General features: G+C 40.0%; 1 protein-coding gene across 6 annotated transcripts; it reads left to right on the top strand.

Moving 5' to 3' along the window:
• On the top strand, positions 1 to 26,638 carry mid1 (midline 1). 6 transcript variants are annotated; one of them, XM_005921390.3, is made up of 11 exons: positions 1 to 486; positions 14,508 to 15,229; positions 16,437 to 16,496; positions 20,296 to 20,391; positions 20,867 to 20,974; positions 23,191 to 23,339; positions 23,436 to 23,563; positions 24,186 to 24,329; positions 24,879 to 25,040; positions 25,131 to 25,338; positions 25,615 to 26,638. In XM_005921390.3, the coding sequence occupies exons 2-11, from the start codon at positions 14,564 to 14,566 to the stop codon at positions 25,961 to 25,963; spliced, it is 2,070 nt and encodes a 689-aa protein (XP_005921452.1). In that variant the 5' UTR covers positions 1 to 486; positions 14,508 to 14,563; the 3' UTR covers positions 25,964 to 26,638. The 6 variants fall into 6 exon arrangements, with proteins under 6 accessions (XP_005921452.1, XP_005921451.1, XP_005921450.1 ...); XM_005921389.3 differs by lacking the exon at positions 1 to 486 and adding an exon at positions 3,930 to 4,251; XM_005921388.3 differs by lacking the exon at positions 1 to 486 and adding an exon at positions 4,265 to 7,209.
• The last annotated feature ends 370 nt before the right edge of the window (positions 26,639 to 27,008 follow it).

The raw sequence follows: 27,008 nt of genomic DNA, 5'->3' as shown, positions 1-27,008 counted from the left end.
CCACCCATGGTGAAGAAGTAGATCTCTTTATCAGCATTGTTATGATGCTGATTTACACTATATCTGGTCACCCTTTACACTCTGTTTTTGAAAGCTGGAATGCAACTCATTAACAGCCATTAATATCATTGCCACTACCTTAATGGACCAAGAATAGAGTCCACAAGCTTTTGGGTTAGGTTGGATTTTCAAGATAATCAGTGTCTTTAATGCCAACTCATCAAAGGGTTAAGTTTCTTCTCAGGAGCTTTCCGTGCTCCTGTGCAAACCTGTACAGCAGATGAGAAGCAGAGTGAGTGTCAGTGAGGTATGTGTAGGCACACACCCCAAATGAAGGGGAGTATACATGCAGACAGAACACCTTCAGCCTTCTGTCTCCTGTTTTACCTCAGGGGAAGTACCAGCTGCCTGACAGTAACACTCAGTTTTAGCCTAATATTTATTCACCAGACAGAGACACATACCACTGCAGCCATGGGGAAGCAGGTAAGATCTGTTAAAGAAACATTTAGTGGGACTGGATCAAGCGACTTTAATTAGTGCTGAGTCTTGACTTTAGATTTTGTTTTTTTTTAATTGCATGACCAGTGCTAATCACCTCAAACTGAACAGCAGGGAAATTGACTAGCACTGTGCTAAGTCACAAAGGGTGAAAGATGGGGCCTTTATCCTTTCGTAAAAGGTTTCTGGCAATTTTTTCAGCTGTTCCTTGGAATCTGCTATAGTCTACATAAGAAACTTACACACTGCAGTCTGCACAGTGAAGGAGAATACACGCATGGATGCACAGGATTGCACAAACAGGTTTGCATAAGAAGAAGACGTAAGACACTAAAAGTGTGGGTTGTTTGTGCTTCTCAACATAAAAGTTAATTTAAAAGGGAGGGAGGCCAGATATGTTGTCTTAATATGAAGTTCACTCATGCGTGCACATGCATCAAATCTGCTGACAACTGAACAAAACAACTGTTGGTAAATTATTCAGCTGGCAAAAATAAATAAATAAATCTTTTGCTATTCACAGGAAGAAATGTGGTGCTAAGGTTTTGTGCAGTTTTGTGTATTTTTCCTGGATCGCTCATAAGTTTCGACGAGAGGCATTTCCCTCCCTCAAACTTTTATTTTGGTGGGAACTGAAGCAATGCCATGTTGTTTCAGACAGACCAGAATGTGCAATTGTGCCAAATAACTGCGGATAGGGAACTCTGGTGAATTCATTTAGGATTTTAGTACTTTCCTACATGCAAGCATCTGGATCTGTTTTTTCTCTGAAACACCCTGCTTGCTACAGTTTTAAGCGACCGAACTATTTCTTAACATCAATCTTTTGTGCCTGAGGTATTGAATAATAATCATATTATAAAGACACAGAAGAAGATAGCTTGAATGTATTATTATTCCCCTGAGTGCTTTGGATGTCTGCTGATTTTAATATATGTTTTAAAACTCCCTCTCGCCTTCATTATATAGCTCTATTTCGTCAGTCCTCACTCCAAATGATAAACAAAACAGTCTCCATCGGCTCAGCAGTGCCAACTCCATCAGCTGTGAATTCTCTGCGCCTCGTTGTTGTGACAGAGCGAGAGCTGATGCTAGGTCACTCTCATTGTCAGAGCCAATAACTGTAAATGGGAATGGGGTCTTGTGGGGAAATGGGGCCCGTGTGATTGTAATGTGTGCGCATGCATGTGTTTGGACTCGCTGCACAGTGCAGCTGAAGCATATCCCTCTATCAGTGATACCTCTGCAAATGTTCATCCAGTTTAAAACCTTGAACAATGTGCTTCACAGGCCAGGGTTGAGAAATGTGTCCTAAACTGTCTCGAAGGAATGTTTTGTTGACATGTAGATGGAGTGTAAGTGAAGGTTTTTTGTAGGGCCGCACCAAGCCAACATATACAGCGAAGCAGTAACACCTCAGTGACAGACTGTTATGTGTACGTTCTCTACACGACGGCGGTTATCATGGTCAGTGCTAAATGAAACGGCGACGGTAGTGTCAAAATTTAATTTAACCCGCAAAGATAGTGTGTTGAAAACATCGCTCAGCTCAGACGCAGCTGACCCAGATCACAACAGCTGCACTTCTGCTTTTGGCTCCAACAGTCTCTATGAACGCATGAACACAGTGCACCAAAACAGATGTTCAGAGCTCCTCAAGCATATCCTGGCGTAGGATGTTTGAGCACAGCGGCACTGTGTCTTTGTTTCTCTAACGGAGAACTGGAGAACAGATAAGTGTTAAACCTCTTCACTGGAGAGTAGACGGTACACTTTTATTCCTTCCTGTGTTGGATAAGTACTGTCTTTAATTGCTGCCTCTTGTGTTTGTGGGGGTATTTAGCTCAATGCTTCACTATCTTTGATAAGATAACTCCAGTGTTGTCAGTGAGAGTATAATGATAAAGACATGACACTAGTTTTAGTGGGTCCCTCAGAAGCTGGAAGCAATTACAGATTCCTCCAAGCAGCAAGAATGTAGCAGGCGTTCACCATGCACTCTTTCAGAAAGATACATTTTTGTCAGGAAAAATAAAAAATAAAATAAAATACAAGCCACGACTTTCAGGCCTTGGAGCTGTGGTGTGGACTAAACATAAAACATGACCTTACTTTTCCAAAAAAAAGGGGGTAAAAAAATCCTCAGTGTTTCAATTCAATGAGAAAGCACCAGACACAGTAGGCTTTGAACAACGCAGTATAAGTAGTTGCCTCTGTAAATGATATATGAACGTTTCCTTTGTTCTTCCACTTTTTTCTTTTGATCCCTTGTCATAATTTTCAAAACTTCATGCTCATCATTTCAGGGTGGAGTGTAGTAAATATACGCTTTATACGTGCCGAATAAGGTTATTACTATTCAAACATTAACAGAGTGTCTTAAAAGCGTTGCTTTAAAAGCACTAAACAGACATGCTCTGTAGGGAATCCCTTAAAATATGCCTGTTTATGTCAATATTTTATAATAAATTCAGTCCCACCACTTAGGATCACAGCATGTATTCGTTTGATACACTATAGTAGAGAGCAGAACAGGGCTGATAATTGATTCTGTTGCTGGCATAACTGAACGTAGCATCAGCAAAGCCGCAGAAAACTAAGAGGACAAGAATCATTTCTAGGTCACTGCCCACAGCGGCTCTATACGTTCTGCCAGTCTATCATAAAGCACAGTGAATGTGCGTATGTAGATGCTGGATCTTCTACAGTTTATATCCTTAAACCTCCTACACTCTAAAAATGAAGACGTGCAGATTTTCTTTGAGATACCAGCTTAAATTGCACAAAATAACACCTCCGTTGAAAGCTGAAGATAAACTGCAGTGAGTGTTAATTGGCCTGGTACTAACGGGCTCGTTCATTTGGTTGATGTTTGGATTGATTGTGTGTTGCTTTGTTGTGGGCATCATGCCTTGGGGATGAAAGCAATTAAAGTGTTGAACCTTTGCCATGGCGGGGGCAGTCTACGCTTTCATCTTATTGTTTATTGGCAAAATGAGAAGTGTTTTGGACTGTCCTAGTTAGGAAAATAATTATTGCTGCTTAGATCACTGTTTGCACTCAAAAGGACAATCTGGATGCCAAAGCATGCGCTAACTCAATTGGGCATGTACATTCAGACTTTAATTACCGTCATTTCTGAAGGCTTAATGGCAAACATAACATTGTAAAGATATTCTCCTTTGTGTTGCCTTTCACTTGCATGTGCTCTATGAGGTGATGCGTGCCATTTAGTGAGCAGACCTTAACAATTGTGAGGATGTATATAGCTGTGTATTAAAGCCAGCCATGCAGCATAGCCCTGGAGACTGATCCCATCTGTTCAAGGCCTGGCTGCTTAGTTAGAAACTCATCAAAATGTGGTCCCCCTAGGTTTGTGGACCCCCCTTTGTCTCTCCATTTGTTACCTCTTTGTCTCATTGCTGAGAGGGTGGGGTGCCAGGGGCAAGAGCTCAACCCCGGAATAGGGGAGGGGTTGGTGGGCCCAGGCATTAATGGAGACAGTATCCATGAAATAGCCCAGTGGAAGTGACGCTTCCTGGACATGTTTTACGCTTGCATGAGCATACGGCTGGGGTTGGGGTAGGGTAGAGAGCTTTACCAATGAGGGAGGGAGTGTGGAAAGAGACTAGCCAGGATGCTACTGTATGTTTTGTTTAATTTCCCATGTGCTGCTGAAAAACAGAGCTGAGCTGTCAGTGGGAGTTGTATCTTACTTCTGCGTTTTTGAAGATTATTCTGCTATACCATGTAAGTCAGATTTACTTGTTACTGTTTGGCTGCTAATGAAATACCCTGACTCTTTAATTAGTCCTGATGCTTTAGTGAGCATTTCTCATCATTGTCAGAGCATTGTTTGGAGCATATGGTGTCTGTCCTCTAGTTCCAAAATGTCACCTTAAATTTTATTCTCTGTTTAATGTATATTTAAGATTTTCTTTGTTAGGTATGAAAGAGATTTGAACTTGGGAAAGACTAAACACCAAGATGAAACATATGATGATGATGATGATGATGATGCAGTTTAAAAATGTCTGCTCATTTGTTCACTTGGATAGATCCTGTTTTTTTCCCTCATTAAAGTTTATGTAACATTCAATTTCACAGCCTATTTTTTTCTAACTTCTTATCTGCTTTTTCAGGAGGGTATTTCTAGCCCTTTTCAGGTCTTTTTCTCCCCCAATTTATAGAGCTTGATGTGCCAGCCATCATCAAGAGAACTGCCTCAGGCTGTAAATGGCCTTATTTAGTGAAGATGAATATTCATTTGTTTAAATAATTATTCCAGCCATGCTGTTATTTATTGATAAGGAAATATATGGGCGCTATAATATGACCTTTTTTTAATTCTAGTAAGATTACACTAAGAAAACAGTCCACAAAAGGTCACATATACAAATGCATTAACAAAGTATAAACAAAATTGCTTCTGTTACTCCTCAAACATCTGGAGTCCAATTTGATATAAGCTTGATAGAATGAAACTGCCAGTTTATATTTCAGTCATGTTGATGCATTATGACATAATCCGTGGTAAACATTTGGATTTATACAGTTTATTATATCTGCTTTTAGTGGAAAGCAGAGCTACTAAGTAACAAGAAGATACCAAAATAAATATGGATCAATTTGCTGGACTTGAAAGCCCCTGAGAATTTGTGTGTTAACAAGGATCAGATTGGGTTTCCAGTGGGTGAGGTGGGGACAGTTGTTAAAACCACAGCCCAGACAAGTTTTATATTTATGGGATGAGTAAAACAGAAACAGACATTTTTCCACTTCACGTTTATTACAGTTCAGAATAGGGCGTGACTTTAGACTGACCCTGAAGTAGCAAGTCATTTTCATCTTTAAAAAGCACTGGCCGCAAATGTCAGGATGACTTTAATGTCCTGAGTTTTATTGCCTTTTACTGCCCTAATATGATTCTCAATATGAGAGCAAGCAGTGAACTAATTATTCTGCAGACAATTTGTGGATATATATATATAGTACTCAGAGCAATAGCACTTTCCTGCTGATTTTCTTGCTGTTGGAAATTATTGAAAAGGTCGTGTGCATCTAAGGACTGATATGAGGAATATCTACCTTTGCTGTGTTTTGCACCAAGACTTAACTTTAGCATTATTGTTTTCTGCTCCCAGAAAGAAGAGAATGTAAGGAAGGAGTGTTAAAAGAGTGCTAAACTCTCAGGAAATAATAGCTAGCTTGTTTAGCAAGGTCCTTTTACAGACTTTCTGGTCGCACAGTCACATACAAATAAAATATTTTAATTGTAATCACCAACTGGACAAATTATTTGTCCAACTGCAACAAGAAGTCAAGAAGTTCAGTGACTCACATTAGCGCAGGTAAAGCTTAACAGCAAGCTAGCAGCCTTATTGGTACTAGCTCGCTGTACCACCCAGAACAGCCCTGCCATTAATTTTAAGCCATAAAGTGAATTATTTAAAAATGATGCCATAAATGTATTTATTTCTGCTCTTTGGTTTGGGAGCCGGCCTTAAAATGCCACTAGGTTTTTGTGACAGTCATATTAGCTTCATCTTTATATGCTGCTTGGTAGTTTTTTATGTATTAAATTGATTTGTCCTGTGAAGTTTCACATCCATTAGTATGTTAGTTACATGGCCATAGGAGTCACCCGCTTAATTTGCCTTTTGTTTCTCAATTTAGTCATGGTCACCGGGAGAAGAGCGACCTCTCTCAGGTATTGTTGTCTCGCTAACAGCGTCTTTACACATTTTTGCTCCTTACAAAACGTTGCAGACTTTAGATTGGCATGGGTTGCTGGAAGGAACTGGACAGTGACAGACAGCAGTAGGCTTGACTGAGAAACAAACAAGCTGTGAAGAGAGAGCTGAAGGTTTGCCAGTGAAAAGATTAGAGTGGCATTTGGCTGGAGCGCCAAGATGCACCGTTGCTCTTGCCACACTGTCATGGCAACGGAAGCTTTATACTTGCCTCCCAGTCCCCCCGCTGAGTGTCCAGACTGTACCAAAGAGTCATTTAAAGATCCTGGGATTATTTGTGTTGACAGTAGTTAGCCATTTACAACATAAATTACATTTTCCTGAATTCAGCTGCATTAAATAGACATTTGCTGCCCTCTTTGATTATTCATTACCATGGCTTTACATTCTTTTGACAGGTGAATGAATAAGACGCAAAAGGTCTATTATAAAAGAGCATGTAAACTTCGCTGAGCATCTTCACAATTCAATCTGTCCCAGAGCTCTCATTTGTCATGCAGAGCACCTCTGTTCCCTGGTGACCAATCAGGAGTCCTTCCCTGTTGGCTAAAAGCACCCCCTTCACTGCCTCATCATCATTTGTGATTGACAGCCTCCCACAGGAAGGAGGGGGCTTATTTACCTCCTTGTGTTCTCATGGGACTAAGTTAATGATCCCAGCCAACAAAATAATACAAAGAGGGAAAAGCCTGAGAAGTCGGCGCCTGGTTGAACCATTTGGAGCAGTTTCGGCTTCTTTTATAGAGGATTAGAGAAAAAGAGGCTGTGTGAAGAGAATTTCAGAGATAGCAGTGAGACAGATGAAGCAGCAGAACCCAGACAGAAAGTGGGAGCTGAAGGGAGGCTTCTGAGGAAAGCCGGTGTTTTGAGAAAAATCCCTTCCTGGGCTTTATTTCTGTATTCATCTGTCACCCTGGCTGTGAACTGTGTGCTTGACTGAGTAACAGACAGCGAGGTAAGGCGTGATCTGTATTTCCAGTGGATGACACTTTAAAAGCTGTTTAGGTTTCTTTTAGACTTTGGAGTTTGGCTTTGAGGGAGTTTTAGTGTGCTAAATTAAATACGGTATTCTGCATATTTTTTTTGTCTGCATGTTTGAAATGTAGATATAAAAATGTAAACAAACATCAATGGTGATTTTATGGCCCAGTGAATTTTTCTGTGGTGCTCAGTTAAATATTTTTGCACTTTATTGCATGCTTCCACACTGCACATGGTGCTGACCTAACTGCAGCTGCAGTTATGATGCATTTCAACTCATTATTTGAGTTAACATATATAAGAATCTAAGTGTTTTTGTCATTCCCCTACATTTCTTTTGATCCTTTTTTATACTGAAAAATAAGATCTCACTGCTCCTCCTCCGGGGTTTTGGCTTAAAGTTAATCCAAACCAAGCCATGCCTTATATATTGTGGTTTAACCCCACAACATAAACGTCTGCTTTATATGGATGCCATTTAAAAAAAGAAGAACAAAAACCACTCTGACCTTATGTTGTTGACAAGGTTGTTGCAGGTAATGCCCTGCCTCAAAAGTAAGCTCGAATTCAGTGCTAATAAACGGATCAAACTTGATGTTATCAGTCTCACTATTTGGATGCCAATCCTGTCAGCCAGCACATGTTTGCGTTGGAAGCGTTTCTGTGAGACTGGTGAACAGATGCCAACAATCTGAGAAAACTTTCAACAATATCTAAGTCAGCTGTCGCAGCCACATTACATTCCTGTGTGTTTCCATTTCAGTGAATGTGTTCACAAGAAAAAAAAGGAAGAAAGAAAAAGAAAAGGTGTTATTGCTTTAAGAAATAAGCTTTCTTCTGAGCGTTTTCCAAGCTAACATAAAGTAACCTTCCTACCTTGAGCAATGTTATTCATCAGCATTGAGATAATGAAGATAGCAATTCTTAATAGTTATATGGCATAAATGACTGACAGTTTATTAATATACCTCTGCTTAGCCATGATAGCATTTGCAAAGTGTCGCTCTTGTACTTTCTGAACAGTTGATTAATAATTGATTACTGTGTTTCATGAGGCACTATTCCATTTGGCTCCATTGAACCGTGACTTAGGCGTGAAGCATATTTCTAGCTGCATTATTCTAGACTAATTTTAGCAGGGTTAACTATAAAGCATTGCAAATTTTGGTTTATATTATATGCAAATCTCATCGTACGAAACATGCAATGAATCTGAAATGAATCTGTTTATTAATGCAGTGCATGTTGTTTTTGTGGCATGCAGCTCAGCTATTTGGGGGAAAAAATCCATTGGAGGATGACAGCAAACCTCTTTCCGGAGTTATGGTAACACCCTATGCTCTAACAGTTCCGAGAGACAGACCAAACCAGTGAAAGGCCTGCCCCTTTCTTATGATTGGCTATCTCAACAATTTGCAGCCCACTACTTGTAGATGGGATAGGTGCAGTTCTCAGTGAGGGAAGAGAAAAGGGTGGTAAGTTTTGATCTTCCTGCTGTTTTTTCAGTAGGCTAGAAGGAAAGAGTTAGTGTCAGAAACTCACAGAGATTCAGGGGGCGAGTGACTTTGCTTAAAGTTCAGACCGCTGCAGTGGATCAGCTTGGTAGAGCCTAACTATCAACACTGACTGACTTTAAACGTGGCTCTTTCCTTCTGCTTGTTTATTGCTGTAATCATGTGGCAGGTAAGTCAGAGGGTCATTCTTAGCTCTGTTCACTGTGTTTCTGTGCCTCTGTATTTTTCTACCAAAACAATGAGTCATATGTTTCTAAGCCTGTAGGCAAGGATCTGTGCAAGAGCTGAGGTGGTTTGGCCTTGTGGTGCTCACAGATTCCTTCATGTTATGAAGTGTGGGTAGAACTTGTGGAATAAGATGACTAACTTGGAGGGCCAACAGGGATTTTGTAATTAAAAAGCGTCAAAGAGAGTGGGAGCAGACAAAGTCGATTTCCAGTGTTAAAGCAGCAATTCAGTGTAGCATTTCCTAAAACACACACTTTTACATGGCCTCTGCCTGAAAGAATATATCTTTTAGCCTTATTTTCTTTTCTCCCTCCCTCTCTCTCTCTCTCTCTCCTCCCACTTCCCTTTTTTTTTCCAACCCTTGCTCAGACTTAGAGATCCACTGCAGCACTGAGGAAGATAAAGCCACTCTTCCAACCACAATCTTGTGGCCTCGTGACCTACAAAATACCATTTACGGAGCTGATAAGATAAAGGATACAGACATTTTCCCTCTGCAAAATCTATCTCTATTTATATAGTGTGTGTGCGTGTTTGTGCGTGCATGCGTGAGCCCATTTGCATCAGCCCTGCATACATAAAAACAGAGCAGAGCTAATGAAGAGTGAAGCTGAGTTATCGCATTTGAGTCTGTGGTTGCCCCTGTTAATAAGTAACTTATCTCATTCACTTGAGGAGGAATGTTAGACATCTTCCCACCAGAGCACTCCTTCTGATCACTAGTGTGACAAATAGATATCAAGCTGTCACCATGGTAACTCACGAGGTCTTTTTATAATGTATAATAATTAGAGTTTAGGAGAAGGAGCTGCAAGTGGTGGACGCTTTGGGAACAGAAGTATTAACTGACTATTAAATTTTTACACGTTTCTTAAGATTGCAGTTATTTTTTATTTTGGTGGGAATTTATAGGTCACCATTTAATTTCAAAGTCAGACCGGACACTGTGCTTGCTGCAGTTCACAAATCAGCCACACGATGTCGCTCTTTGAATGTTTTCCACAACAGTTAGACTCATTCTTGTTGAATGACGTCTGCAAACTGCTTGTCCTCGCACAGGGGACAGACGGTAACCAAGAGCAGGTCTAAACATTATTTATGATTTCAGCAAAAACGTACAGATTGAGATAGATCCGAAGTGAATGAGACATTTCTTCTGTGTGGACGTTTGAGTCACAAAACCACAGCTGCATACTTGGAAAGTCACATTTTCTAAAGTTCCTGTGGTGGTGGAAAAGGATACAGTGTTTCCCCGCTGATGCCACCTGCCAAGCCGCCGAGAGGAAATGAGAGTTTGGTGCAACTTCTGATGTTGACCGGGATGACCTGTGTCAGTAAACATGCAGAGAAGTGACAGGCAGGAAGAATGAACATATTTCAGCTGACCTCTACACCTCCGTTTCCATTTCTTACGCTGTGAGAATGCCATTGCTAACATTAATTGGACCTGGTTTCCAGCTAAAGCTTTGTTTGCACAGCCACAACACCAAAACTTATAACGCTGTTATTCTTCTCCGTGCAGTTGTGCTTGACAGATGCGTTTTGAATTCAGTTGCCGAAATATTTAGATTTGTAATTAACTTGTCCTCCGTAATCATTTAAATAACAGCATTTGTAGCCCTTGGTCAGGGCCAGTTCCCATTAAGCTAATCTCAGTAATGTGTGCAGCTGCACATCAGGTAGATTTGTCAGTCTAATCAGCTGATTTGTGCTGCTGCAGCTGTAAATCATGTTAGGCCAGAGTGGGCCGCTGCTGAGCTGGCTGCTTCAGGGAGCAGCAACAGGCCACACATTGGTCACAGCTACGCTGTGAAGACAGGATTATAGATAAATGTGTTAGGTGTGTGCCCCAGGAAGGAAGACAAAGAGCAATCACACTCTTTCAGACTCCGAATACAGGGTTCAGAGCTATCATTAAGGGCGATAAAAGACCATAACCAAAGGGATTAGGCAGTACTTGAACAGGAAATTGTCTTCATATCTGAGACTTTGTAATTGTTTCATCTCTTAGTGACCCATTAGTTGACTTCCTAATCAAATAAAATTGCACATGTTCAGTTAATACTTCAGTTTAAAGACAATCACACATTTAATTTGTTATTTCCCATACCTGTGATTCTTTGGATACCATACCCTAAGCATCTTCCTCAGTATAGAGTATGAAGAGAAACTGTCAGCTGAAAATGCTGCACTTATCCAAAAGCAATCAGTTTGCCAAACGTAGCTGTTAAAGTGATGTATAGAGTCAGATGTTTTTGTACAAGGTTTTATGTAGTATTCTGGTTGTATGGTCGTATTACTCTCCAAAATTAAGGTCTCATCTTATTTAACCATTATTGTTGAGAGAACTGAACTTTGGATCTCATTTGTTTTCATATTTAATGCTTTATGGTCTCAAAGTATGTAACTTCATAACACCAGAATACTCCCATAGCAATATTATATCAATACAATGTCTGTCATTATTAATGCATGTTCCAATTGGTGTGGATATGTGATATAACCTAATACAGCTTGTCCCAAAAGGTAATGAAATTTTATGTAGGCAATATTACAATGCCCCATAGACAGACAGTAAGTACCAGCATTTGACTGTTCCCCTTTTTCTCATTAAATGGGAACAGAAGTCAGAATTTTGCCTTACACTTGTGAATACTTTGGTAAAGAGCAAAAAAAAAGAGGTTATTTTTAAACTTAACTTTGAATCTTTTCAGTCATCAATGTACATTTTTCTCCTGGTTTCCCTAAGCGCTGTTTATTCAAACTGATCAATTTTCTGTGCGATCTTATGATAGACACCAAATTCCCTGGCAATACCAGTGACATTCCAATATGTATCTCACAAGCAATGTACCTTCTACCCAGTCCTTTGTACAAACTGTAGCATGCCTTTAATAGTTATAGTGTACCTGTCTCTCAGAGAGAAAAGTCACCCTGGGGACTCTTTTGATTGACAGAAGAATTCAAATGGAGCGCAGCAGGGGTGTGTCTGGAAATAGAGGCACATGGTAAGCAGATGGTACCTCAGTGATTCCCACATGAGGGCCAGCTGGTACAGACTGGAATGTAGCACATAATGTTAGAAAGTGCCAGTCTTTATTTGTAATTGTATGGCAGATTCTTGGTGCCTCAGCATTTTTTTTGCTGAGCAACTTTACAGTTATTTTGCAGCCTGTAAAAATCCATTGCATCAGATTTGTTGCATATTAAATAACAATGGCCTCAGAGAGGAGGGATAACAGACTCCGATAGATGGTGAACCAGCGATTCCACATAATTTTCTTGACTGGATGCTGCGGGAATCCCAAACCTCTGTCCCACATCACAGATGAGTCCCGCTGCCTCCCGGGCTCCTTCTCATCTGTGTTTGTGTCTTCAGCCTTTCTTTTTGAATCTCCGGTGGAATTGCCAAGTACCTCAGCATTGTGCTACTTGAAGCAGAGGTACAGTCACACAAGGGAACCTGAAACTGATCCGAACGCTTTGAATTTCTGAATGGGCAGGGCTGAGGGGACACTGACCTGCCTGTGAGGATGTGAGCTAGGGCTCTACATGATACTGTGCCTCTGCTTATTTGCTGATTTTGACTCTCGCTCTCTTACACGCGCACTCTCTCTTTCTCCCTCTCTCTCTCTCGCTGTTGCCTGCTCTCTCTCTCTCTCTCTCTCTTCTTCCAGTACTGGCCTGAGCTCCAGCTGTAGGTGGAGCTGGCTTTCCTGGAATTGTCGGGCAACTTTTCCTGTTGTGCTTGCTACCGCTTGCTCAATCACTTGCTTAATGACAGCTCTGCTGCAGGACTTATGGGGCTCTGAAAACTTGTGCCATCTGGATGCATATCTCTACAAGCATGCTGGAGTTAATGACTGGTGCATTTTGTGGTATAAACATATTTTCATGATTCGAGTCAGAAGTTCTCCTTCAGCAAAAATGTCTCGGCAGTACAAAGTGGGGCGAAATCCATCGGTGGGTAAAGTAAACTGTGTATGAATGGGAGCACTTTCAGGAGTGCGTAATGTACTTGGGGCTGTAACGCACTTTGCAAGGGCTCTTTGCCACAGTGTTGTTTTACAAGCTTTTTATAATGTGTGGATATTTTATACCATAAGCGATGACATCAGAGGATAAGTGTCTTTTTGCTTTGTGTTTGTCACACAAAGCCCTTTATTTAGTTTGTATTTAGGGCATCCTATTGAAAATAACAGCTCGCAAAAGCATTATGTTTATCCAGTTGCTTTGCTAAAAAAAATATAATGTGTGATTTTGTCTTTTCTCTTGCTGCGGAAAATCTAACAAGTGGATGAAATTTTGAACAAGAAGTTGTTTTTTTTTACCATGTTTTACTATCATGTTGTTACCCTGTAGAGGTTTATTTGCTTTAGTACAATGCAAAAATGACTTCATATCATCTGTAAAGTTAACATAATATAGTTTTGTTATTAAATAACATTTGTTCCTGAAAGCATATTTTGTTCACACCAGAGGGGTTTGGACAATGGAGCGGTATCCCTTGATTCTCAATTTCTAGGCACCTACATTTGCTGCTTTGCCTTTAAAGAACAAAATAGCACTGAAACAAAGGCCCGCAGATGCATCAGAGTCACAAGAGACAAGTGCAACAATTGCTTCTTTTCTTGTGCAGTACAGTGGGATCGCTGAATGTCTGCGAGGATTTGAATAGAATAGAAAGAACAAACCCAGGTTTGTAGCTCATAGGTAATTGCTGTATCCTCATAACTTCAAAAGGCTACTTGTGCCCGACTGTCCTGATAATGAGCTTTTGCCTTCTTCACACATAATGAGTGGAGGTAGAGAGTTCACATAGAAAGACGCTGTGAGCACAGTGTGTCCACTCGCAGCTGGGGTGTCTGACTGGCCGGGAACAAAGGCTTAGTGTCTGTGATGGTGTGTAGCCCCAGCCATCAGCAAGCAGGCCAATACACTTCTGCTTGGCTGAGTTGTCAGTCCTCACTGGCCTGCTGGCCTACGGGCTACAGTATAGACAGGCTAGACTATTCCTGTGCCAAATTAAAAGGAGCTGCTGCTGCATTCTTTTAAGTTCTCAGTTGAGCCACGCAGACCAAACTGAAAGCTGATACATGTTTATGTATTATGTGCAAACACGTGTTTTTGCCCGAGAATTTTCCTGCTTGCTTGTTTTATTTTTCCAGTATTCTTCATTTCCATAATCAGATATCTCTTACAAATATTTATGTAATAAAATATTAATGTTTTTTACATTCAGTCGATTTCTGGTGCATGCTGAAACTCAAGTAGAGATGAATAACTTTGTTTTTATTATCATAAATACTGGTAATTAGATCGGGTATGCGTAATGTGTTTTTTATTGTTCCTTCCAAAGAATATGTTGGATTTGATTGTGGACATTAGGACTCCAGCTAACTATTGTTTCTCCATCAGTTAATCTCAGAAAAATAACTTGATAGAAACTAATAAGCAACAGTCTATCATTTTTTTAACCTTTGTCGCTGCTGCTAGCATTTCCTGATTTATTTTTGTGTCATCTTTACAGATAGCTGATCAGCTTCCCTGGATTTCGCTGAACATCCCGCTTTGTTTTGCTTGAAAATGGAAACGCTGGAGTCTGAGTTGACCTGCCCAATCTGTCTGGAGCTTTTCGAGGACCCACTGCTGTTACCCTGCGCTCACAGTCTTTGTTTCAATTGCGCCCACCGAATCCTGGTCTCCCACTGCACCCCCAGCGAGCCAATTCAGTCCATCAGCGCCTTTCAGTGCCCCACCTGTCGCTATGTCATCACCCTCAACCAGAGGGGCTTAGAGGGACTCAAACGCAACGTCACTCTGCAGAATATCATCGACCGCTACCAGAAAGCTTCTTTAAGTGGACCCAACTCTCCTAACGAGACTCGGCGTGAGCGAGCCATCCCTGACAGCACAGCCATGACGTCCCCCTGCAACCGGGTCCAGTGTCAGTTCTGCGAACAGGACCCTCCACAGGATGCCGTGAAGACTTGCGTCACCTGCGAGGTGTCATACTGCGAGGAGTGTCTCAAGGCCACCCATCCAAACAAAAAGCCTTTCACGGGACACCGTCTAATCGAGCCCTTGCTTGACTCACATCTACGAGGGCTTATGTGTCTGGAGCACGAGGACGAGAAGGTCAACATGTACTGTGTGACGGACGAGCAGCTGATCTGCGCATTGTGTAAGCTAGTTGGCCGACACCGAGACCACCAAGTCGCAGCCCTCAGTGACCGATATGACAAACTCAAGGTAAGAAATAATTTTAGAGAAGCTCGGGGATTTAGGACACAGTGAGAACAGATTTTTCACTAATGTTACCAGCACATAATTGAGAGACGGTTTCTGAATTTTTCAAAAACCTCTTTCAGCTTCTCAGCATGACAGGTTGGCAAGCTGATAATGAAAATATTGAATTTCCACATTATGATAAACTTAAGTGGGCTTTTTGCACAGCTCGATTTTGGCAATGCACAAACACACAGAGATAAATTAAGAGTATTGATTACAGGAATGTGAAACTAAATCTCATCGATTTATTTTTTAAGTCGTTTATCTGAAACAGACAGTCAACAAGAAAGTACTCCATGACGGATTTGCTACTCGAAAAATACAGATGATTTACAAGAATAAGTGCAATAATACTTCGCAGTTCTAGTAAGAGAGATAGAGGGGTGTTTTTGTGAAGCAAGTTTAGAGTTGAGTTTTTCTGTAGCGAATTAGCAAACACTACAAAAGTTCCTTTATTCGGCATTGTGAAATAAATAATTGTACGAAATGACTTCCTCTCTAAATTACGCTTAGCGATAATGTGTTTACTTTGAAGCTGTTTCCCACTTGGCCAGTCAGAGACTGCTTTCACACTTTTAGGTAGTACTGCTCATTGTCAGTAGATGGGCCGACATGAATAAGACATAAGAAGATGCTGTTTGCTGGAGTATAAAAGGGCGGTTTGGCTTTTCTTCACAAATAAGCTTCTATCATAAAAAAACTAGCTTAGGTAGGTGTATAAAGTAACTCGCAAACACAACAGGATGATTTTATCGTCCACTATAAGCCAGTTGTTCCATGGAACTTTTAACACAAAAAAGAAAGTTACCATACACAAGGGAACATCAAACATTTACTGTTTTAATTTGGGAAAGTCTTAAACTCGGCTGCAAAAAGCTTTTCAGTTCAGTTAAAGTTCACCTTAAAGTTTGTCTGCATGGCATAGGCTGCATGACAAAAAAAGAGCACCCTTATTCTTTTCACAAAACACTCCCTTAATGCATGACTCACAAAAGGATAGTTTTATGTATCACACGCAGCACTGAAAGCCTTTTTTGTCCCCATTCCTTTCTTTCACAATGCTTGGTCACAGTGGAAGTGGGATATAAACAATCTTTTTGCAACATATTGGGAAGATAGGACCAGCCTTAACCTCTCTCCTTTGTTTGATCGTGCTGTCATTGTGCAGAAATCTCCCGGCCGCTTTCTCTGTGTGGGGCGTGATCATTCGTTCCAGGAGGCAGAGCAGGTGATCAGCATCATTTCTTTAATTACACATTCGGGGCAGATTTACTGCGTAGATCTGCCTGGACCTGAATGTAACTTTTGAAGGGATCGATTACCAAATCAAGACCAGTGAAATGAAAGTGAAACGCTAGTTGCAGCTGGGCTGCATAACATGAAGTAATGAGGCATGGCAATATGGCCTGGATGGTTATTAATGCTAGAGTTAAAGCACTCAGCATTGTGAGCCTGGTGTGTTTTAATTATTTCACGAAGTAGTTAATGTGTGCTGTGACATTGTTACTTCCCTTTTAATGAGAATAAAATCCTGCAGATGTTTGCAGACATTAGGATTGTGGGTGAATTAAGGCGAACCGAATCATTTTCATCCTCTTGCAGACTGTTATAAGCAAAGGTCTATTTCTCTCTTGAAAAACATTAACCAATTACTTTTTTCGGTATCCTATCGCCGTATCTCATATTTTACTATTTCATGTGTTTACTCTTTTTTTTTTTTCCTTGATGCACATGCACTGTTAGTTGCATTGTTAGCCCAAGTGAAAGAGGAAATGATAATTTTCAACAAAGAGAGAAATAGTTTTTTTCTCATGGCATAGGACAGGACCCAGGTGGCATGCAGCTGAGCTTGTTGATAGTTGTTGGCTTTTTTCAAGCACATGTTTATAGCCACAGTGCCTCACATTTCTCGCAAATTCCCAGACAAAGGGATACTGTGACTTGTAAAGGCACACATGTGCGTCTTTGTGTGCGTGTCTGTGTTTCAGCCTTAATTATGTGACATGATCCCAGTTAAATAATTATAAATCTTATATATCCATGTTATATTTTCTTATATCGCTGCATTCCTATCAAAGTCATAGGAAAGGCAGAAGCATTAAGGAAAACCCCCTTTTTTGCCAGATAATCACAGAGCTTATATGTAAACATACGAAACAGTCATGCAGACGTTGTAAAGCTTGAGCTGATCAAACCAGCTAGATTAAAACCGTGGGAAGAAACCCATGTAAACACGTGGAAAACAAGAGGAGGAAATGAAATTAAGACCCAGGACTACTCTATAACGAGCTGACGGTGGGATACTCAACCATAGCGCTGAAATATTTATTTTCAGTGATAGTAGGAAATGGATAAGTTAAATTTTCTTCATTTCACTGTTATGACCTTGTGCGCGCCTAATTAAAAAGAGATTGCACTCATGTATTCCGCAGGTATTAGTTTCACCTCTTGACTTTGACGTACGCCTCGCATGTTCTCGTGATATAAATTTCCAAACACTGTCATCAGAGAACTTACAGCTCGGTCGCACACAGTATGTGGGTACTTTTAAAGTTCTATAAAAATCAAACCAACTGATATTTAATGTGGTATTTTTTGTGAGGAAAAAAAATCTGCATCATTACAATCAGTGTTGGAAAAGCTCTTTTTGAAAGGTTATAGAATAAAGACTACTAGTTAACCTGTTCAAACATAAATATGATTGTATTAATTACTAACTTACTACATTTGATGTCTTCAGTAAAACTAGTTCAAGTCCATTGCATTTTGATTTAGAAAGCACTTTCACAGCTGGTGAAGAAGCTTTATTCTGTTTAGTGTCAAAGCCTGTTTCTCATTTTAGAAGGAAACCATTGTTGAATTTTTAGCAATATCCAGCCCTGAGAGGCATTCTTGTTCGCCAGCGTGGTCACTCACTTTGGTGTGGTTGGCTGGTCGCAGGCATAGCAGGCTCGGTTGCTTGGAGCAGTACGCATTGATTTGACATTTGGCAGAGAAGAGGTGGTTTAAAACTAAAACAAGAACAATCAAAAACAGCATTCAAGATTTCATATTGCCACATGAATGGAGCCTGTTAAGATGTAGAGGCAGCTGACCTGCTTTTTCTGGAAATATTCCAAGGCAGGACTAAAGTGAACAATGAAAAGCAAAAAATGGATTCTACTTACAAGCTCATCAAAAAGTAATTAATAAATGTATAAGTTGATAACTTATTACAATTGCATCTATTTTTGATTCATTTACTTAAATACAGCACAGATTATACACATGTATGTATACACCAGAGTTACCACACACACTATGGTACAAATACAGTTACGGTGTTCTCCAGCAAAGTAATGCAAAACACGGCCTGTGTTGCTCACAGGATGAAGAGTCGCACAGTGAATAAAATTTCTAATGTTGACACAGGATAAAAGTCTGAGTCCTGACGTTGACCTTTCAGGACTCTAAGAGGAAGGAAGAGAGGCCAGCCAATGAAAAGGTGTGGAACCAGAAGCTTTCCCATACAAAAGGAAGCCACTATTCTTTCCTCTCATCAGATTTAAATGATTTTAGGAAAGAGACCTGCATTAGACAGAGCTGTCTAAACATGTGAAGAATATTCACGCTGCAAGAGAAGTTATTTTAGCTTAATTGAAAATGCCTGTACAGCAAAAATTTTCGCTGAGGTGATTTTACTTTGTTGTTTTTAACGGTCATACTGTATTTTGCTGTATTCACCATCAGCTGAATATCTTATGTTTCGTACACCACTTAGGAGGTTTCAAAGCCACCATAACCTGGACCTGCAACGGATCATCTGAAATGGCTTTCATCACATTTTCTTTTCCATATAAATAAATTATCTTTGTAAGAGCAGTAAAACAGAGGCTCTGCTATTTTAGTACAGTGACTCACACACCTTATGAAATCACAATGTGAGACTGAACTAACATGACAGCGCCTCTCCCACCATCTATTTGCTTTAAATCTTTGCAGGCTTCTCGTGCTTGTTTGGTCTCATCTCAAAGTATTTGTGGGTTCTTTTTTTTCCTTTTGAATAAAGGGATGTTAGTCAGAGTTATATTTTTGTGATTAGTGTTTATGGTTCTCTACAATAATTTCTTTTAAATCAATGTTTTAGGAACCAGGTGCTATAGTTACAAACAGTGAAATTCAAAGGCAGTTTGTAACTGTTTGACTGTAAAATTTCAGATGCATTCACATGTATTGCTGAAGACTTAATAATAGATTGAAATACGTTGTTCTGCTTGTATTTGATTTAGCTGGAAATGCAGGTTTATTTTATTTTAATGTCTGGTGTCAGTTTTTTTAAATGATGCTAGTATAGAAGTACTTTTAACTGCTTTTTTTCCCTAATGGGAAATTTGTAAATTATGGTCCAATTTGGAATAAAATAGAGATCATGAACACACTATAATTGACAAGTGGCTACAGCATGGGTGTGCAGTATCCTTAGTTTGCAGTCTAAATCTGTCATCCATATTTGAAGTTACAACCTTCTCCACCCATCTGCTTTTGGTTTTGCAAGACCACAGTTTTGTTTGAATTGAAATCATTTTAATATAATCATGCATTAATCTTTTACTTCCTCTGAATAATGCTTATAATATTAGACATTCTGTAATGTCACAGGACACCATCATCATGCTGCCCGATTATAGTAAGAGCTTAAGTTCGAAACATCACCCTTTGATCTGACTCGGTGATTAGCACACCCTGGGTTCAGTTGTCCAAATTACTGGCAGATGCTCTGCTTAGCTTCATGGCCTCAGTGGGCAGTATGATGGGATCTTTGGCACAAAGCTAGGACTTTGGGGGGGGGGGCTCACACTGATCAGAGCCCAAATCTGGCCACTCATATCCAGGGGCAACCTTGTGTGTCCTCTCACGTGCTCATTACACTTGATATGGTCCTTATGTTCCTATTCACCTAACTCTCTTCCAGGATTTATTCAGCTGTTTACAGTTTGATTGGAGAGGCAGTGTATAATGAAATGTTCCCTTTCAATTTTGTTTTGCAGCAAGCCTTGGATTCCAACCTCAGCAATCTAATCAAGAGGACCAGTGAGTTGGAAAGTCTGATGGGCAAACTTATCCAAACCTGCCAACATGTGGAGGTGAGGTTATTTGTCTGTTCCTTTCAGGTTGGGGGTTTTAGCTTTCCCGGCAATCCGTGGGCAACAATTCATTAAATTATTAACACCGTGATGAATTACTGTATCCGAATGTGGAATTGTATCATGTCAACAAGACTGAGTGCTCATTACTCACAAGCTCAACAATTATTGTTAAATGACTGCAAATTTGGTATTTTAACAGCATGTGTAAGCTAAATATGAATTTATTTATGTCTAGATATAAATAAATAAATATGTATAAAGTAAATAGCATGTGATTCATTGAAAAGCCTTTCAAATAAAGGATTAAGATACTGCATTATGTCAGTTATCTCAAAATGACTGTGCTTTAAATGAATGTGTGTGTGTGTGTGTGTGTGTGTGTGTGTGTGTGTGTGTGTGTGTGTGTGTAAACAAGGACAGCTGATTGCAACTCTGCTCTAATGTATGTTACCTGTACCCCTGTTTTGTCTAGGTAAATGCATCGCGACAAGAAAACAAGCTGCAGGAAGAGTGTGACCTGCTGATTAATATCATACAGCAGCGAAGACAAATCATAGCTACCAAGATAAAGGAGGGCAAGGTACCGTTTATCACACTTTGTATCTCGATAGCTTTTGTTCGTTTGTTTATCACCTCGTCCATGTTGATAACCTTGCTTCTTCACCCTAGGCTGCTGTTCTTATTAGAATACAGCAATAACAAATCACAGATGATGGGTAAAAAAAAAGACTCTTCACACGTCTACTGCTCAAAGGGAGAGTATGTAACGCACGAAGGACGCATAAGTGATGTAATGCAACGTCTACAAAGGAAGATAAAAAAAAATATGAAGAGTTAAACATATATATATATTGTCTAATACAAATCAGCAGTAGGAAAAGCATTGTAATTGAAAAAGCACTGTACAGTAGTTTAGTATTAAAAACACTATGATTTACTGTATTAATGAGGAATGGTGATACTATCTTCCAGGGAACTGATTGGTCAATGATTTCATGCCTGCTGATCTCTAATCTTCAATATAACCTGCTCTAGAGGCAAAAATGTGAACTGCCTTTATCATAAAGCAAACCCATGGTAACCCTGAAGTTACCTGGATAAGCCAAAATCAGGCTTTCACAGTGTAGGCCTCTGATTTGACTGATGGCCAGTGTTAGTTAATGTGGGCAGACACATACTGCTTTGTAATCTGTACTGATGTTAGTTCTCTAAATGTGACATTTGGCTCCATCTGGACACATGTTACACTACATAAAAGCAGGTCTTGATACATAGTTTGATTTCCAGGCAGCATAAACTTTTGTATAGTTCTAATAATTCATGGAGGAAGGATGACATTTTTTCCGGTTTCTGGTGACCATAATGGTTCTCAGACGTGTTTTCTTTGTTAGTAGCAGGGACTTTTCCTGCCAAGAGGAACCGTGGACATCAATAAAACAAAACAAACAAAAAAAGTGAACATTAGCTAAACATCAGCTATGCAAGCAACAATTTTTTACAGTCTAAAAAATTTGCAATGCATGGAGAAATGAGCAGTCTGTGAAGTGTTTGGCTTATTGAAACTCACGCTGTGTTGCAATGTAGAGAAAAAATAAAGAAAACTCTGAAACAGGATTATGGGAAAGTGAAAGTAAAGGAACACAGAAAGCGTGGATGGTGCTGTAGCCACCACTGGTCAGCTATTAAGTCCCTTCAGAGTTCCTATTAGCCATGTAAATGCAAACAGAAGGCAGGCCCTGAAAATGTGTTGTTCTCAGCGGGTAGCTTCTCTCCCCTGCCCCCCAGCAATCACCACTGGCTTTTGAAAAGCAGCTTTTATCAAAAATATACAAATAGTAAAACGTAGCACACATTACCGTGATGTTTACTGTTTCCTGCTTCACATCTTATTGAGTATTCAGTCAAGCTGCCTAACAGTGGGGCTGTTTTAGCAACTGACTGAGAAGAATCTTCAGGGAAAGAACAAAAAACACATGTGGCAAAGAGACACATGCTTCAAGAACTAAAATGTAATTGCTTGCTATCCTGTTAATGTGAACAATTATAGGGCAACAAGCAAATATATTTTTGCCACTGTTTAGGAAGATTTAGGCACAAAAACAATTTACTTGGCTATGTTAAGGTTAAAGAATACAATATAGAATAGTTAAAAGAAAAGCTGACTTTGGATTCTAAAGAGAAAACAAATTGCAGTTCTCTTCTGCAGTGTGGACCTGTGTTTCAACATATTGATGGCCACTTATACTGACGAGAGTTTATTGCTTTGTTTTGTCCTCAGTATCAGGAGCGGGTGTCCATAATTTTAATATGGATGTGTTATGCCTCTTGAATGGTTTCCCTTCCTTTTCCCCTGTCCGCCTTAGAGAAGCGGGAGCATGCTGTGCCATGTTCAGTGTCAGACTAAGATCAGTCTTGCTTCCTGTGGTGGTCCACTCTGGAGGGGGCCTCTTTCCTTCCACACCTCATGGCTCATGACACAGGTTGTGAGGTTGCTTTCAGCCACTAAGCCATTGAGCCACAGAGGGGGGTTAGAAGGGTCTGGTTTCTATGACAATACTGTGTAGGATGTCTCATGAATACCCCTCTTATGCAAGTATTGCTTATAAAACAGGTTGTAGGACAGACTCTTGTGACTATGACACTACTGAAAAAAAGTTTTTTTCTCCCCAGCAGGATTTCCTTATTGGCAAAGTGAAACCCAATTTTACATTGGATAAGTTGCCGTCTCATAGGTCATGCATCGGTTGGTAGTTTACTAAGCTATTCATCTGTCTGCATATCCTATTTTCTGCCCAGTCTGTGAGGCTGAGGAAGCTAGCCCAGCAGATAGCCGGCTGCAAGCAGTGCATTGAGAGGTCCTCCTCGCTCATCACCCAGGCTGACCAAACCCTCAAGGAGACAGACCACGCTCGCTTTCTTCAGACAGCTAAAAGTATCTGCGAGAGGTGAGACACCAGCGAAAGGCAGACACGGGAACAAACAATAGAAACTGTGTGTAAAACTGTCGCCACATATTAATGTTAATATTTTCTTTGTACCAGAGTGTCTATGGCAACAGCATCCTCCCAAATCCTGTTACCAGAAATTAACCTGAATGACACATTTGATACTTTTGCTTTGGACTTCACAAGGGAGAAGAAAATGCTAGAAAGCTTAGATTACCTCACAGGTGAGTCGGGCCACGCATGTTAAGCACAGAGCATTTAATTGTTTGAAATGAATCCTCCATGTAAATTACTATAATCTGTTTGCTTGTTTAGTACCGCCTGATCAGTTTCCCCAAAACTTTCTTTTTCATACGATTTGCCGGCTTCCTTTATTGAAAGATGCACTTAAAATGAACCACAGCTTATCCGTGAATTATGGATTTATAAAATTACAGGCTTCGGCAAGCATAACAGCGGTGAGTTCATATTTAAACTATGTGATTGTGAAGGAGTGGCAGAAAACTAAAAAGCTCATATAATTTACAGCAATAGTTTTTTTGCTGCTGAATGAAACAGGTTTGATTGTTTATGCACGGCTCCTGTTGTGCACTGTGAATTTAACTCAGCGTGGGGGATGTAGCTGTAATAGCTGGAGGAACTCCAATATAGATTAATTACACTTGTCAGAATAAAGGACACATGCAGACATTCACACAAACACACACGTACATACACACAAAGGGCTGGTGCTGTTTATCCATCACTGGTCTCTGTTTGTTATTTTGATGTTGTGTGCAGAATGAAATCAACACTGCTTTCATTATTTTCTCTGGGCAACATTTACCTTTTGTTTTGTGTTTGAAGCGCCAAATCCACCAGTAATCCGCGAGGAACTCTGTACAGCTTCATATGACACGATCACGGTTCACTGGACATCAGATGATGAATTCTCTGTTGTATCATACGAGCTACAGTATGCCATCTTCACCAGCCAATCTAATGTTGTCAGTAAGTCCATATGTTGTTTTCTAAAGGAACCACAGTCAAATGTTTGGGGTGGAAAACACGATAGTGGTGGGATTTGAAAAGGATTTCTGAGAAAGATTTTCAAATAGTTCGAGGAGGTATGCTACAATATCCAAACATAATATTGTGTTTTAGCTGCTGGAGTGGAGAGCATTGTCCTGGCTCTCGTGGGTAATGAGATGTTTCCAAAATGCACTGTAATTTTTGCTGCATCTCAGAAGGGAAAGGAAAATAACAGTCAGACTGGATTTACATCCAGATGCACATCGTAAGCTGGATATTATCTCGGGGTTGAAATAAAGAGCAGACTGCTCGAATTGATCGCCCTAATTAGCCACAACATGCTCGATCAAGCATTTATTCTTATCTGCCTCAGCGCTCGAGCACACTTGAGTAGCAGTGCAACTATACTTGATGAATTAAAAATAGCAGCCTTAGATTGAAAGAGTTCATGTTGTTATACTGTGTTGTCTCACTCCTTAGTTTAAACTTAGTAATAATTCTCATGGTGAATTTGTGCTTTGTCTATAGGTTTGTGTAAATCTGCGGATAGCTGGATGATAGTACCAAACATCAAGCAAAATCACTACACGGTGCACGGACTCCAGTGTGGCACCAAGTACATTTTCATAGTGAAAGCAATAAACCAGGCTGGAACCCGCAGCAGTGAACCAGGGAAACTCAAGACAAACAGTACGTCAGCAGCTGTTCAGAAATGCTTGTGTTACTAAATAATTATTAATACTTGACAATTGTAATTAATACTTTTTTTAAAATTGTAAGGTCAGCCATTCAAACTGGAACCAAAGTCTGCTCACCGGAAGCTGAGGGTGTCCCATGACAACCTGACAGTAGAGAGGGATGAGACATCTTCCAAGAAGAGCCATAGTCAGGACCGCTTCTCCAGCCACAGCAGCTACGGTGTCACGGGAAATGTGTACATCGACAGTGGGCGCCATTACTGGGAGGCTCTGATTGGGGGAAGCACATGGTAAAACATTTAAGTTCGTAGCATGGCTCACAGGTAGTTCAGTGTCAGACTCCTGGTTGGCTGGACTCAAGACTAAACAAAGATAGGCTCGCTAGGTAGTGGATAGATTTCCATGAAATTTGCTACATTGCTACAGTTAGAATGTCTGCTCTCATTTCTGCTTAAGTCTGTAGATGTATTGTTTTTATGTAAGCGTGAATGATGTTTCAGATTTAGAATGTTACTACTACACCTGTATTTATGAAATGTAATTATTTCCTCTCATTGGTTACGCAGGTTTGCAGTAGGAATTGCGTACAAGTCAGCACCGAAACACGAGTGGGTCGGCAAAAACTCAGCCTCCTGGGTAATGTCTCGCTGCAACAACTCATGGGTGGTGCGTCACAACAGTAAAGAGATTCCCATCGAGCCCTCGCCCCACTTGCGGCGTCTCGGGGTGTTGTTGGACTATGATTCTGGATCTCTGTCTTTTTATGATGCTGTTGGTTCTCAGCACTTGTATACGTTTGACATTGACTTTGCTCAGCCAGTCTGCCCTGTGTTCAATGTTTGGAACAGATGCCTAACAATCCTGAGTGGACTGCCTATCCCCGATCACTTAGAGGGAACAGACTACAATAACTGATAAACCTGCCCTGTCTTTCCTGGATTTTCTTTTTTGTATCCAGAAAGGGACTTGATAGTGTGCACCTTTGAAAAAAAGAAAAAAGGATACAGTGACATTGGTGTAGATTTCCAAAACTAATCTGAGCTATTTAATAAATGTTTTCTTTGCTTTGCACATTTATGTACATTACTCTTTTGGTTGGTGACAATTCCAAATTCACTAGCTGGCTCCACATTTTTTTACATTCATATTGCACACTTTTTTATTAATATACTTTTAAGGAAAATGGCGAATTTTTAATGACATCTATTAAGGGGGCTCATATGTTTGTGGAAGGTTGATTTAGAGGCCATTGGAAATTTTGTGTTTTTGAACTTTTTTAAGTCGTAGCACTTTGATAAAGTTGTCATTATAATATAAATGATTACTTGTCAATGTTTCTAAGAAAAAAAAAACATGTAAATGCAGGATCTAAGAATAATAGTTAAGAACGGTTTCACTTTTTTAATTCTAATAAGAAATCAGTCAATTCAGGGGTTTTTATGTATTTATTTCTGAAAATGTTCTAGTAAAGTTTAGCATCTCGGGAATATTCATCTCCTCATTATAGCCGTTTTAAAATGGATCTTCATCATAATTATGCCATTTTAAGTTTCTCTGACAAGATCTAATAAAAGTGACTTCGCATGATTATTTGCGTGACTATCCTCCTTGTGTCATGAATAATGCAATCCACAAATGTGTTTCAGTAGGGCTGTCACCAAAGCAGATTCGGACAGGATAATAGCATACTGAAAAACAACTGACAACAAAGGATTCACTGCAAGTTCTATAGAAATTTTGAAGAAAAGAACAATTAATTTTTTTAAAATATGTGCATTGACTTTTCTCTCTCTTTCTGACTGACTGATAACCCCCCCCCCACAAACACACACACACACACACATATATGTATATAAACGCACCATTCTTTACAATTTTGTAAAATGTGTGCCTCCTATAATATATCTGCTTTTCTACCTCATTTAATCATCAGTAACAGTACATTGTAACTTAACACAGT

The sequence above is a fragment of the Haplochromis burtoni genome, unplaced genomic scaffold (assembly GCF_018398535.1).
Source record: "Haplochromis burtoni strain Fernald_Lab_line unplaced genomic scaffold, NCSU_Asbu1 Contig_48, whole genome shotgun sequence".
NCBI classification, from domain to species: Eukaryota; Metazoa; Chordata; class Actinopteri; order Cichliformes; family Cichlidae; genus Haplochromis; species Haplochromis burtoni.
The sequence above is the reverse complement of the archived record's forward strand: the minus strand, read 5'-3'. Positions and strand labels throughout refer to the sequence as shown.

What these genes read in the sequence shown, in the direction of transcription:
- mid1 (XM_005921390.3), top strand. Translation starts at nt 14,564, where the DNA reads ATGGAAACGCTGGAGTCTGAGTTGACCTGCCCAATCTGTCTGGAGCTT. An exon ending in CAGCCAATCTAATGTTGTCA is followed by an intron (nt 24,330 to 24,878) that starts GTAAGTCCATAT and finishes CTTTGTCTATAG; the next exon opens with GTTTGTGTAAATCTGCGGAT. An exon ending in AGGGAAACTCAAGACAAACA is followed by an intron (nt 25,041 to 25,130) that starts GTACGTCAGCAG and finishes TAAAATTGTAAG; the next exon opens with GTCAGCCATTCAAACTGGAA.